Genomic DNA, 14,553 nt, shown 5'->3' with positions numbered 1-14,553 from the left:
ACTAAGAATCTTGAAATAAAGGAGTAGGAATTAGATGGAGAAAAGATTTACTGCTCACTCCTCCCCTCTTAAGTATGCATGTTTACAATTTGAGCATTGACTTCAAAATCCAAATGTGGCACAAAAGTCAGTTTTTCTTTGTTACTTTTCATTCTGTATCTTCATTCATTATCAGAAGACTTGTCTATGCTTTCACTATGTAGCACAAACCTACATATCTTTAGAAGATATCCAAGAACCCAAGAGTGCAGTTTCTTTTCATCTGACTGACAAGGAATCCGGGGAGCCTTCTCATTCTACTGAAAAGAAACTACCTTTGGACCACAGAGAAGCTGAGAAACAGTGGTTGCTCAGAAGAAGGCGATCTATCCTGTTTCCTAATGGTGTAAAAACCTGCCCAGATGAAAGCATTACAGAGGCTGTGGCAAAGCATGTAAAGTACTTTAAAGTACGAGGTAAGTGAACATCCAAACCTTGGGACTCCGTGATGAAATTCAAACATAGTCCTAGCATGTTGTTGTATCTTGTTAAAATTCAGATTATGTGATAATTTAGACACGGAGCCAAATATTATCTTTCTCTTAGCTATGGAAAAAGGACTTGCTATAAGTATAGTATTTATATAGCTTCAGAGGAAAGTTTGCATTAAGAGAGGAAATGGCTTAAATCTTTGAAGCACTTCAAAAATACCAGTTTATGTTACTGGAAGATTTAACTATTTTTACTTCTTCATTAAGTAATTAGTCTAAATATGCCCACAAAATATATTTACCATGGTATACTTACCTATTTGGCTAATTAGTTACTTTATGTACATGAAAATATAATACATGTCTATATTTTATAGTTTAGACATTCTGCAGATTCATGCTGGTTATACTCTGGTTGGTACACATAAACCTTATATCTAAGATGATGACAACTCTCACAATAGACCCTAAAGCAACAGAACTAGGATTTTATTTTTAATTTAACAGTATTATCCTTGATTGAATACTTTTTCATTAGGTGAATTCCTTCTGTTTCTCAAATTTACTATCTTAAATTTACTAACCAAACTTGCTTAATTGACCATAATATGTCCCTCAGATTTAAACGATTCTCAAACTTTGCTTTTTTGCTGCTAAAGAGACAATGTGATACGATGGATGTGATGCTAGTAAACTAAAGTGGAGGTGGATGATTAAATGATAGTGCAATCAGGCTAGTTCATTTATGTATGTTCTCAACAAATGTTTGTGGGGCACTTGCCATTTTCCATACGTTGGGCTCTATGAACCTTCAAGTCTAAGCTGCTACTTTATCTTCTCCTTTTTTATTTTCCTCCGTCTTGTCCTTCCCCTCCTCCTCCGTCACCAAAGCAAGCGATTGATTGATTGGTTCATTCATTTATTCATTTCAGAGCTAGTGTTTTCTGTTTTAAGTTGTTATTTAAATTCCAGCTATTCAACATACAGTACAGTATTAGTTTCAGGTGTACAATTTATGCGATTCAACACTTAACATACAGCACCCAGTTCTCATCAGAACAAGTGCACTCCTTAATCCCTATCTCCTACCCCCCTACCTATCTCCCTACTGGTAACCATCAGTTTGTTCTCTATAGTTAAGAATCTGTTTCTTGGTTTGCCTCTCTCTTTTTTAACCTATGCTTATTTGTTTTGTTTCTTAAATTCCACATATGAGTGAAATCACACGGTCATTTGTCTTTCTTTGACTACCTTATTTTGCATAGCATAATACTCTCTAAGCAAGTGTTTTTAAAATAAAGTAATACCAGATATTACATATATAAAATTTTTTTGTTAAAATAATTTTTTAATGTTTATTCCTTATTTTGAGAGAGGGAGAGAGAGACCGAGTGTGAGCGGGAGTCAGGCAGAGAGAGAGGGAGACAGAATCCGAAGCAGGCTCCAGGCTCTGAGCTGTCGTCAGCACACAGCCTGACGCGGGGCTCGAACTCACAGACTGCAAGATCATGACCTGAGCTGAAGTTGAAATCTTAACCAACTGAGCCGCCCAGGCACCCCTAATTTTTTAAGTGCCACTGTATTAACACATTTTTTAAGGAGTGTATTTACAACTCTTGATTATACTGTGAGATTATCAAACATTACTAAGCAATAAGCTTCCCTTTTACTTTTGTAATGGAAATCCATTGATTCTGACTTTTGTGTATAGGGCATGTGCCAGAAGTGGCAAATTCCAAAGAGAGTGGGAAGAGAATAAAAGACTGAAGATGAATGAGAATGACAGTTCATAACTTATCAAAACGTTATTTCTATTGCCTTGGTTTTTCCTTTTAAAATAAATAGATCAGAATATCTAGGTAGATGCTGGGTAAGTGGTGAAGAGGAAATAACCATTTAAGCAATGTGGTTATATCTTTTAATTTCTTTGCTCTGATGTTTATAAATTCAAGAGATACTATTGAAAAAGAAGCCAACAAAAACAAAAGCATTCCTAGAGTAATTGATTTTAAAACACAGATGCTATGAATGGGACCATTAGAAAGGGACCTCACAGACCTAAAAGACTCGGCACAGCACATCAGGACTGTAAGAGTGTTGATATAGCTATTACTGTCATTGTAAAGAGTAAATATTTTATGTTTTTGAAGATTAGGAAAAATGAATATTTCAGCAAAAGTCTTGAAGAGATTTTGTAGGGATAATTGGATTATGCCCTTAGAACCAAATATTTGGAAATTAGAGGGAGAGATCCATTCAATGTCCAACTGAGGATCTTAGCTCTTTCTACCAAGCTAATTCATTTTAGTGGTTTGCCCAATTTTTTCTTAATAGAGAATTTGGCTTCAGTTGCTAGGTGGTGTAACAAATTTGAAAAATACCTTCATTTAAGCAAGAAGCAACTGCATTTAACCTAATGATTTGTGAAATTAAACAGATATTTAGGGTGCTTGGGGTTGAATGCAGTTAATACTCTCCTCCTACTTTATTTTTTTTTTTAACGCTTATTTATTTTTGAGACAGAGAGAGACAGAGCATGAAGGGGGGAGGGGCAGAGAGAGAAGGAGACACAGAATCGGAAGCAGGCTCCAGGCTCTGAGCCGTCAGCCCAGAGCCTGACGCGGGGCTCGAACTCACGGACCGCAAGATCGTGACCTGAGCTGAAGTCGGACGCTTAACCGACTGCACCACCCAGGCGCCCCTCCTCCTACTTTAAAAAATTATATTTGTAGGTGGACTTTTAAAATATAACTTTATTGAGGTATACTTTGATGGATTATTGCTGCATATTTAAATTACATAATCTGATTAGTTTTGACAAACATATTTACCCTTGAAATCATGCAGTTAAGATAATGAATGTATCACTCACCACTAAACATTTTCTTATTTGCCTTTGTCATCTGTCCCCTCTCAGCACTTCCCTTTATCCCAGTACTGAGGCAACCTAATCTGCTTTTTATCACTATGGATTGTTTGCATTTTCTACACTTTTATATATAAATGTAATCATATATGTACACTTTTTTGTCTGGCTTCTTTTGCTCAGTGCAATTATTATTTCGAGACTCATTTGTGACTTTTTTTTTTTTATCAGTAGTTTGTTTCCTTTTATTGTTGAGTAGTATTCTATTTTAGGGATATACCACATTTTGGGATATTAGGGTTTTTTTCAGTTATTATAAAGAAAGCTGTCATGAACATTTGCATTCAAGTTTTTGTGTCAACAAAACCTTTTGGTTAATAGTGCAATGGCTGGAGGGCCGCCTCGGTGGCTCAGTCAGTTGGGTGTCTAACTTTGTTTGGCTCAGGTCATGATCTCACAGCCTGTGAGTTTGAGCCCCACGACAGGCTCTGTGCTGACAGCTCGGAGCCTGGAGCCTGCTTCGGATTCTGTGTCTCCCTCTCTCTCTCTGCCCCTCCCCCGCTCAAGCTCTCTGTGTCTCTCTCAAAAATAAACATTAAAAAAAATTAGAAAAAAATAGTGGAATGGCTGGGTCTCATGATAGGTGTATGTTTAACTCTTTATGAAGTTGCTAAACTGTTTCCCAATGTGGCTGTACCACCTGCACTGTATTAGAGTTCCAGTTTTTCCACATCCTTGCAATACTTGGTGTAGTCAGTCTTTTTAAACTGTAACCATTCTAGTGACTATGAAGCAATTGTGGTTTTAATATGCATTTTCTTAATGGCTAGTGATGTTGAGCACCTTTTTCATGTGCTCATTTACCATTTGCTTATCTTTTTTGGTGAAGAGTTTATTCAAATGTTTTGCTCATTAAAAAAAAATAATTGGGTCATTTGTCTTATAGAATTGTAAGAGTTCTTAATATATTCTAAATACAAGCTCTTTGTCAGATACATGTTTTGTATACATTTTCACCCAGTGTGTGGCTTGTCTTTTGCTTTTCTTAATAATATCTTTTGAGAAACAGAAGTTTTCAATTTTGATGAAGTTCAACTTAAAAGTTTTTTTTTTTTTTTTTGGAGGGGGGGGTCATGCTTGTTTTTGGTTTTATCTAAGTTTGCCTAACCCAAAGTCAAAAGAATTTTCTATCTTTTCCGGTAAAAATTTTATAATTTTCAGGTTTTACATTTAGGTCTATGATCTACTCTGAGTTAATTTTTTATGTGGGGTATATGGATCAGAGTTAAATATTTGCATATGCTTAGCCAATTGTTCCAGCACCATTTATTAGAAAGATTATCCTTTCTTGCCTTTAAGGCTTTGTTGAAAAATCAGTCTTCTGTATTTAGTGAGTCTATTTCTTCATTTTCTTCCACTGATCTATATGCCTGTTTTTACGCCAATACGACACTGGCTTGATTACAATAAGTCTTTGAATCAGATAGGGAAGGTTCTTCAACTTTGTTCTTCTTTTTTCAAATTCACTTTGTAATGCTAGGTTCTTTGTCTTTCATATAAATATTAGCATCAGCTTGCCAACTTATACAAAAAGCGTGGCTGGAATTTTGATTGGGGTTGTGTTGAATTTATTGATCAATTTAGGAAGAATTGTCATCTTAACAGTATTGGGTCTTCTGCTCTATGAATGTGATACAGCCCACCATTTACTTAGGTCTTCTTCAATTTCTCTTGACAGTGTTTTGTAATTTTCAGTATATAGGTCTTATAGCTCTTTTTATCAGATTTATATATTTTTATTTTTTATGCCATTGTTAATGTTATTTTAATTTCTTTTTAAAAAATGTTTGTTTATTTATTCTGAGAAGGAGAGCATGAATGGGGGAGAGGCAGAGAGAGAGAGTGGGAGAGAAAGAATCCCAAGCAGGCTCCTTGATATCAGCACAGAGCCCAACACAGGGCTCAAACTCATGAACCATGAGATCATGACCTGAGCCAAAGCCAAGAGTTGGGCACTTAACTGAATAAGCCACCCAGGTGCCCCAATGTTATTTTAGTTTCTGATTGTTCTTGCCAGTATAAGAGGCATACAACTGCATTTTGTATATTGGCCTTTTATTCTGTAATTTGCTAAATTCACTTATTTGTTCTAGTAGCTTTTTTGTGTATTCCTTAAGGTTTTCTACCAAGATGATTATTTGCATATAAAGATAATTTTACGTCTCATATTCCAACTTATATGCCTTTTATTTCTTGCTTTATTGCACCAAATTGACTGTTGTATATGTTTTGGGTACCACGATTCTGAGAGGAAAATAAGACTTTGTTCCATAATGGATTTCTATTTACTGGGTAAGACGCACAGCCTGAGCCCTAGTAAAAGGATTAAAGACAGATTAAATGCAGGCCCTTCGTTATTCAGAATACTGTCATCCATATTTTGCTTTCCTCCAGCAGTTTTCAGGGCAGGTTTTCTCCACCACAAGAGAGACATTTATAGATCAGTTATCTTCTCAAAAATAGAAAGTTACCTTTAGCAGTCACTAAAGGCTACATGAAAATTGTGTCACAAGGGTGGGACTTCAGAACAGGTCTAATTCTAGGCCATAATGAAGTATGTGGCAATTATCTCTGGTGGTGCTTTGCCCTTCTTAGTACCTCTTTCCCTGGAATCATGATGATTTTACTGTTTACTGCCTGCAGTGTCCTGTTTAGGTTTCCCCTCTCCGAGCTGCATGAATGCTCCAGACTTCCTCCCAGTTCTCTTCCTTTATCAAAATGTAAGTGTTCTGAATCCTGTTATCCCAAGCTAGTTAATTGGACCTTCTTGTCAGATAGCTCTTAACTGGAAAGCCATTGGATAAATTAAGGATGTATTACCTTTCTGGAGGGAATTACATTTTTTTACAGTTTTATTGAGACATAATTTACATATCATGCAACTCATCCATTTAATGTATAGAATTCAATGGTTTTCTAGTATATTCACAGAAACCTGCAACCGTTATCACACTTAGTTTAAAAATACTGCATCACTTCAAAAAGAAACCTCATACTCTTTAGTCATTACTCTCTTATCCCTCTTTTCCCCCTACCCCTCTCCCTAGACCTAAGCAATCATGAATCTGCTTTTTACTTCTATAAACTTGTCTGTTATGGATATGTCAAATAAATGAGATAATATAATATGTGATCTTTTGTGACAGTCTTCTTTCATTTTGCGTAATGTTTTCAAGGTTCATCCATGCTGTAGCATGTATCAGTAGTTTATTCTGTTTTATGGCCTAATATTATTTTCTTGTATGGATATACCACATTTTGTGTATCCATTTCTTAGTTGATGGGCACTTGGGTTGTTTTTAGCTATTTAGGTGTGTACCTAGGAGTAGAATTTTGGGATTTTATGGTAACTCGGTGTTTATCCATATGAGGAAGGCCAGATAGTTTTCTAAAGTAGCTGCACCATCTTACATTCACAACAGCAGTGTGTAAGATTCTGATTTTTCTACATCTTTGCCAGCACTATGATTTTCCTTAAAAAAAAAAAAATTACAACCATCCTAGTAGGTGTGAAATGATATGCCCTGGTTTTGATTTGCATTTCTCTAGTGATTAATAACATTGGACATCTTTTTATTTGCTTTTTGGTCATTTGAATATCCTCTTTTGAAGAATATCTTTAGATCCTTCCCTATTTTTTAATTGGGTTGGTTTTTTTATTATTGAGTTATAACAGTTCTTTATATATTCTAGATACAAGTTTCGTATTGGATAAATGAATTGAAAGTATTTTTTCTCATTCTGTGGGTTGTCTTTTCACTTTCTTGATGGTGTCTTCCATGTACTAAAGTTTTTGTTTTTGATAAAGTCCAATTTATCTATTTGTTCTTTTTCAAAATAGTTTTGGTTATTTAGATTCATTGTAATTCCATATGAATTTTATTTTTCTTTATTTTAGAGAGAAAGAGAGTACAAGCAGGGGGAGAGGGGCAGAGGAAGAGAAAGAGAATGTGAGGCAGGTGACACGCTCAGCATGGAGCCCGATGTGGGGCTCATTGCCACGACCTGAGCCAAAATCAAGAGTCAGACACTGAACCAACTGAGCCATGCAGCCACCCCTCCATATGAATTTTAGGACTAGCTTGTCAATTTCTATAAAGAAGTCAACCAGCGTTTTGATAGGATTGCATTGGATCAAGTTGGAGATATTACTATATTAATAATGTTAATGATTCATGTCTGGATGCTATAATTTGCATTTCTCTGAAGATGAATGATAGCACTTTTTCACACATTTATTGGCTTTTTGTATCTCTTCCTTTGTAAAGTGTTCCAGTCTTTTACATGTTTTTTTTTTTTTAATGTTTATTTTTGAGACAGAGCATGCGCGGGGTAGGGGCAGAGAGAGGGAGGCACAGAATCTGAAACAGGCTCCAGGCTCTGAGCTCTCAGCACAGAACCCGATGTGGGCCTCGAACCCACGAACTGTGAAATCATGACATGAGCTGAAGTCAGACACTCAACCAACTGAGCCACCCAGGCACCCCTTTTACCTGTTTTAAAAATTGGATTGTTTGACTTTTTTATTAGAGAGTTGTAGAAATTCTTTAAATATCCTAAATACCAGTTCTGTGTCATGTATGTATTTTGAATATTTTCTGCCAGAGGTATCATTTGCCTATCCATTTTTTATTAATAGTGTCTTTGATAAATAGTTGTTAATTGTGATAAATTCTAATTTCTATTTTTTTCTTTTATAATTGCTGCTTTTAAAAAATTTTATTTTAGAGAGACAGAGCAAGCAAGGGAGAGGGGCAGAGAGAGAGAGAGAGAGAGAGAGAGAATCTTAAGTAGGCTCCACGCAGAGCCAGATGCATGGCTCGATCCCACAATCTGTGATCATGACCTGAGCCAAAATCAAGAGTCAGACACTCAATCAACTGAGACACCTAGGTGCCCCTATAGTTGTTGCTTTCTATGTCCTGTTTATGAAAGCTTTGCCTATCCTCAAGTCATATAAATGTTCTTCTGTCTTTTCTCTTAGGATCTTCATAATATTAGCCTTCATATTTCAAATTATTTTCTGTGTGTACTGTAAATAAGTTATTGAGATTTTTTTTTCTTTCTATAGAGATATATAGTAAAACCTTGGTTTGTGAGCTTAATTTGTTTTAGAAACATGCTTATAATCGAAAGCACTTGTATATCAAAGCAAATTTCCTCATAAGAAATAATGGAAACTCAAATGATTCATTCCACAAGCCAAAAATATTCATATAAAAATGATTACAATACTGGGGCACCTGGGTGACTCAGTCGGTTAAGCGTCCAACTTTGGCTCACGTCACAATCTCACAGTTCATGAGTTCAAGCCCTGCATCGTGCCCTGTGCTGATAGCTCAGAGCCTGGAGCATGCTTTGGATTCTGTGTCTCCTTGTCTCTCTGCCCCTCACTTGCTCATGCTCTGTCTCTCTCTCTCTCTCTCTCTCAAAAATAAACAAACATTAAAAAGATTAAAAAAATATTACAATGCTGTAATATAATACAAAATAATAAAGAAAATACAAAATAGAAGGAAAAATAACTGCACTTACCCTTGAAAACCTTCATGGCTGGTGTGAGGGAGACAAGAGAGAGGAGGGTAATTGTGTAGGACTTTCCCTATCACTAACAGAATCACTGCTATCTATTGGCTCAGTGGAATCTTTTTGGGCATAGGGACAATTGTATACATTCGCACACATGTTGACTACAATACAGTATTAATAACCTTTTGTCATATACTGTATTTAAGGTAACCGGCAATAAGGCAGCAGAGGAAAGGGTCTCTATCTGCAGTCAGCCTGACCTAGAATGAAGCAAAGCATTCCTAAGCAAACTCTTGTATGGAAAAGCAAGGGACTGTCCACAGGTGCTTTGAAGTGGCAAAAAATGCTTTAGTGCCAGTTGTGGACACCTACCAACATTCTGAAAAATCACTGATTGCTTCCAAACACCACAGCCTGAGATTGAGCATCTGAGCATGGGAGAGGATCACTCACAATCCTGCAGTGAGAGAGAGAGAGAGAGAGAGAGAGAGAGAGAGAGAGAGAGAACACCACTGGCTTAGTTGTGATCATGTGACATTAGGCATCATGTGCTACTTGTATTGCCATTCATTGCTCGTTTATCAAGTTAAAATTTAAAGTGTTTGCTTAACTTGCAGAACACTCACAGAACAAGTTACTTGCAATCCAAGGTTTTATTGTATGGTTATTCAGTCACAATATTTTTTATAGTTTCTTTGAATCACTTTATTTCATAACCAGACCTTACAGACATTTATTTATTTATTTATTTATTTTTTAGTTTTTACCAACCTAGACTTTCACCTTTGCATTGTCTTCTGGTGGGCACTAAATTTTCATTTGGAAGTTTTACGATGAAGAAAGGAAGAACTATGAATCTGCAGGTGGTCAGCTCTGTCTCAGTCAGCCTTGGCTGGATTCTTCTGTATACTGTATGATCACAAGTTCGAAAGAACAGTTATAAGGATGCAGTTAGTTCACTGAAAGAGAAAACTAAGTTTGCAAACAAAGGTTTATTTTAACCCTGAAAAATCAATTGATGGAGAAACTTTAAATATTCATATATTTTCCTCTCTGTTAAAACTCGAGTCTTGTTCTTTGGCCTAGACTATCTTCTTCCATCAAACAACTGTCAGACACCCAGAATCCATTATGGTTATAACACTGATATTCATGTAGCACTATGTGATTTATAAAATACTCTCACAGGTAGGTAGGTAAGGCAGTAATGATTTATCCAATTAAATAAGAGGGATGAGGGGCGCTTGGGTGGTTCAGTCATTTGAGCCTCTGACTCTTGATTTTGGCTCATGTTGTTATCCCAGTGTTGTGGGATTGAGCCCGGTGTCAGGCTCTGTGTTGTGCATGGAGCCTGTTTAAGATTCTGTCGCTCTCCCTGTCTCCCCGACTCGAGTTTGCTCACTCTGTCTCTCGCTCGCTCGCTGTCTCTCAAATAAACAAATAAATAAAGCACATTGCAGCGCTGACCAGCTAGGTAAGTTACCTGTGGTTATGAAGCTGGGGCTAGAATTTAGATCTGACTCTGTGAGTTCAGGGGCTCCACCTCAATATGTTACTGGATAAGCATTCAGCTTTCTTGAGATGAAAAATAATGGTCTTGATTTCTGTGCATTTAAATCCTTCTCTCTCCCTTATTGCTCTGCTCCTCTTCCCTCCCATCTCAGTCTGTCTGTTGTCCACAGTGTCTGGCATTTGGCCAATGAAATGGTTACAGGAAACCAATATACTTAATGTATACAAAATGTGCAGACAGTCTGTTTAGCATCCATTCAGATTTGATGCTTTGGAATAACTTAGCAGATAGACTGAATTTGTTTTTAATATAGTAGTACATTTCTCCTAAAAATCATTAATTTTTTAGTCCTCATATCGTAAAAAAATTTTTTTGAGTGTAATTGACATACAATATTAAATTAGTTTCTGGGTGCCTGGGTGGCTCAGTGGGTTGAGTGTCTGACTTTGGCTTAGGTCATGATCTCACAGTTCGTGAGTTTGAGCCCCACGTCAGGCTCTGTGCTGACAGCTCAGAGCCTGGAATGTGCTTTGGTTTCTGTGTCTTCCTCTTTCTCTGCCCCTCCCCCACTTATGCTCTGTCTCTTTTCAAAAATAAACATTAAAAAATAAAAATAAATAACTAAATAACTTTCAAATATACAAGGTAGTGATTCTGCAAGTTTCTACATTATGCCATGCTCACAAGTGTAGCTACAATCTGTCACCATGCAATGCTATTACAATGTCATTGACTATATTCCTTATGCTGTGAGTTATATTCCTGTGACTTATTCATCCCATAACTGGAACCCTATATCTCTCACTTCCCTTCACCCATTTGGTATCCTCCCACCTCCCTCCCCTCAGGCAACCACCCGTTTGTTCTCTACTTATATCTTTTTTTTAGTTAATAGATTTTAATGTTTAGAGAAGTTTCAGGTTTACAGAAAAATTGAGCAGAAAGTCCAGAGAGTTACCTATACTGCCACTCTTCCACACACACATTTTTCCCTCTTATTAGCATTTTGTATTAGTGTAGCACATTTGTTACAATTAATGAGCCAAAATGGACAGACACACTATTCTTAATTAGAGCTCGTATTGTGTTTTGAGAAATGTATAATGATGTGTTTCCATTATTACAGAGTCATACAGAGTGACTTCCTTGCCCTAAAAAAACCACTGTTCTTCACCTCTTTGTCTTTCCCTTCACCCAGCCCCTGGCAACCACTGATCTTTTTACAATTTTCATACTTTGGCCCTTTCCAGAATGTCACATCATTGGAATTATACAGTATGTAGCTTTTTCAGACTGGCTTCTTTTACTTAGCAATATGCATTTAAGTCTTCACCATGTCTTTTCATAGCTTGAAACCTCATTTATTTTTATCACTGAATAATACTGCATCATATGGATATATCACAGTTTGTTTATTTTTTCGCCTTTTTAAGTATTTTCAACATCTGCTTCACTCTCATAAAGCACAAACGTGGATTTTTTTTAAGAGATGGGGAAAAAAAAAAACCCTGCCTATTAGAAAGTGAATTAAATTCCTCTGTAAAGGAAAGGAGTGGGGAGTGCACATTCTCTTCATATCTGAAAAGTTTAAACTGGACATACATAAACAGAAGAACTTTGAGAATCATTCCTATGTCCTTCTAGAATGGACACTGTGGGCAAGAGTGCCTTGGAAATCTGAATAAATAAATTCATGATCATTGTGAGACCCTGAAAGTACTTTCCATAAAAATTCCTCTTTGTCTGTTGTCCAGTGTGTCAGGAAGCTGTCTGGGAAGCCTTCCGGACATTTTGGGATCGACTTCCTGGACGTGAGGAATATCGTTACTGGATGAACTTGTGTGAGGATGGAAACACAACTATATTTGAAATGGGCACAAATTTTAGTCAGTCTGTGGAACATAGAAATTTAATTATGAAGGTAAGTGTACTAACAAGGGCAGACTTGCTGGACTATTGTAGGAGTGCCTACACACAGCTCAGGCTTGAAGGAAGAAAGAGCAACACCAAACACCTGCATTACTTTTGTTGTTGAATTAGGCTATTTGAGTGAGCTGCCATAGGGCATGGCCGAGTCTTTGTATCCCTAGCTCTGGCTGTTAAAATAAACATTGTTAACCCAGTAAGAGCCTCGGGCTTATGTTTATAAATGTAAATATTTGGAAATAATACTCAGCAAAGGTTAAGGCTAAGAGTATAAGTCTGCGAGAGTCACTCTTGCCAAGGTTTTGTATATTATCAATTCAGAGTAGCTACCAATGACACTAAGATATAGTTCATTGAATAAATGTTTAGTAAAGTATAAATATGATTCTACTTAATGAATTTGCTTACTTATTTTCCTTCTTTTAGAGCTATCTTATTCTTAGCAAAGGATAAATAAGCATGCATATAGACAAATTACCTGCCCACCTTTCCCTTTTCATGTAGCATGCATGTATTCATTATGAGAAAATAGAGAGTGAGAAGGGGGAGAGGCAGAGAGAGAGGGAGACAGAAGAACCAAAGTGGGCTCCATGCTAGCAACAGAGAGCCTGATGCGGGCTCTGTCCCATGAACCTTGAGATCATGACCTGAGCTGGAGTCGGACACTTAACCAACTGAACGACCCAGGTGTCCTTCTTCTGTTATGTTTTTAACTGCTCAATATTAATAAATATGAGAATAGCTACTAGTTATGTATGTCCATGTACCAGGCCACATATTAAGCCTATTAAAAGCATATTTAATAACAACTCTACAAGGAGTTACTAATATCTGCAATTTATAGATAAGAACATTAGGCATCAGAGTTATTCCTTACTCTAGATTATAAAACCAGATGGGCTGGAGCTTAAAATCAAACATAGTTTTCTTTTTTAAAAAAGTTATTTTTTTACCCTTTACCATTGGGCCTTCCTTCTAGTCATTACCACTTTTGCAAATTGCAGTGGCTAATATGGAATAGCTATTAACTGAAAAAAAATACACATATACATATCTACACACATTTATATTTATGTCAGCATTGCCCATCTCAGTTGTGTCCACACTATGGAAGCAGTTGACAGAGCAACAAATACAGATGATGTATAGCAAATGTATAGTTAGTATTAGCATTAACAATAGCCTCTTGTGATATTACATTGCAAGGTATTTTTTTTTTACAAGTGCAACTTTTAGAAAGGTAAGATCTAAAGGTGTTGGAAATACACTTTCAATGATTATTTAGTACAACATGGAGACAAAGGGGGTGATATGAGACCTGGATTGAATCTTAAATAACAAGTATAAGTGAGCTGAATGAGGAGTTTGGGATGAACAGTCCAGACAGAGGGGGATAGCACGAGACAGATGTTGATAGGGAATGACTTGGGCCAATATACGGGAAGGGTAGACAATAAGTGACAAGAGATCAGACTGGAAGCTGGAAGAGTAGATAACTCTGGGGATGATAAGAAACTGTTGATGTGGAAATGGGATTCAGAGCCACTGGCCAAGAAAGAATTCTTCAGGCATCTTTGGTGCAAAATGGTGGTTTTATTACAGCACAAGTGACAGGACCTGTGGGCAGGAAGACCTGCCCTGGGATTGCCCTGAGTAACTGATTATATACCTGGGACTTGGGGGAGGTAAAGTCGAGGGGAAATTTGCAAAAAGATTTTTCTAATGCTAAAGAAGACTCACAGGATCCTGAAGGCCTAGCTATTGTCAAGCTAAGGTTGTTTTTACCTCAAGCGAAGCATCGACATTAAAACAGTTGAGAGTTCCTGAAGAAATGTCATACTCTGCCTGTCTCAAGTGTTTGTCAATGGGCTGCAGGTTATAAGGAAACTTAAATTTATCTACATTTCTTTTGCCTTTGTTCTCCACATTATAAGTAGGTGAGTCACAGAGGCTGATTGGACAGTTTTGAATTAAAAAGGTCATTATGGTTGCTATACACCATGGGGTGAATTGGAGGCAACAAGACTGGAGCAGGAAGACTAGTAATTACTGCATATCTGAGGAAATGAGGGTCCTAACTAGAAAAAAGATAGAGAAAGGAAGCACAAGACATGCAAATAGGAAAAAATACTAGTGGAACTCTGTGACAGGTCAGATGGGAGTGGGAGAAGAAGAAGGAATGGCCTGGG

At 36.9% G+C, this 14,553-nt stretch overlaps 1 protein-coding gene across 2 annotated transcripts in view; it reads left to right on the top strand.

The window, feature by feature from the left end:
• Positions 1 to 14,553, top strand: part of IMPG2 (interphotoreceptor matrix proteoglycan 2) — an 87,685-nt gene that overhangs the window by 2,715 nt on the left and 70,417 nt on the right. The window contains exons 2-3 of one of the 2 annotated variants that reach the window (XM_015084876.3): positions 204 to 455; positions 12,193 to 12,359. In XM_015084876.3, coding sequence (XP_014940362.3) covers positions 204 to 455; positions 12,193 to 12,359 — 419 coding nt within the window. Of the gene's footprint in view, positions 1 to 203; positions 456 to 9,674; positions 12,360 to 14,553 lie in introns of those variants that run through there. The other variant, XM_053220775.1, reaches the window with a different exon arrangement.

This window comes from Acinonyx jubatus, chromosome C2 (genome assembly GCF_027475565.1).
Source record: "Acinonyx jubatus isolate Ajub_Pintada_27869175 chromosome C2, VMU_Ajub_asm_v1.0, whole genome shotgun sequence".
In the NCBI taxonomy this organism is placed as follows: Eukaryota; Metazoa; Chordata; class Mammalia; order Carnivora; family Felidae; genus Acinonyx; species Acinonyx jubatus.
This window is presented reverse-complemented; position numbering and strand designations above follow the sequence as displayed.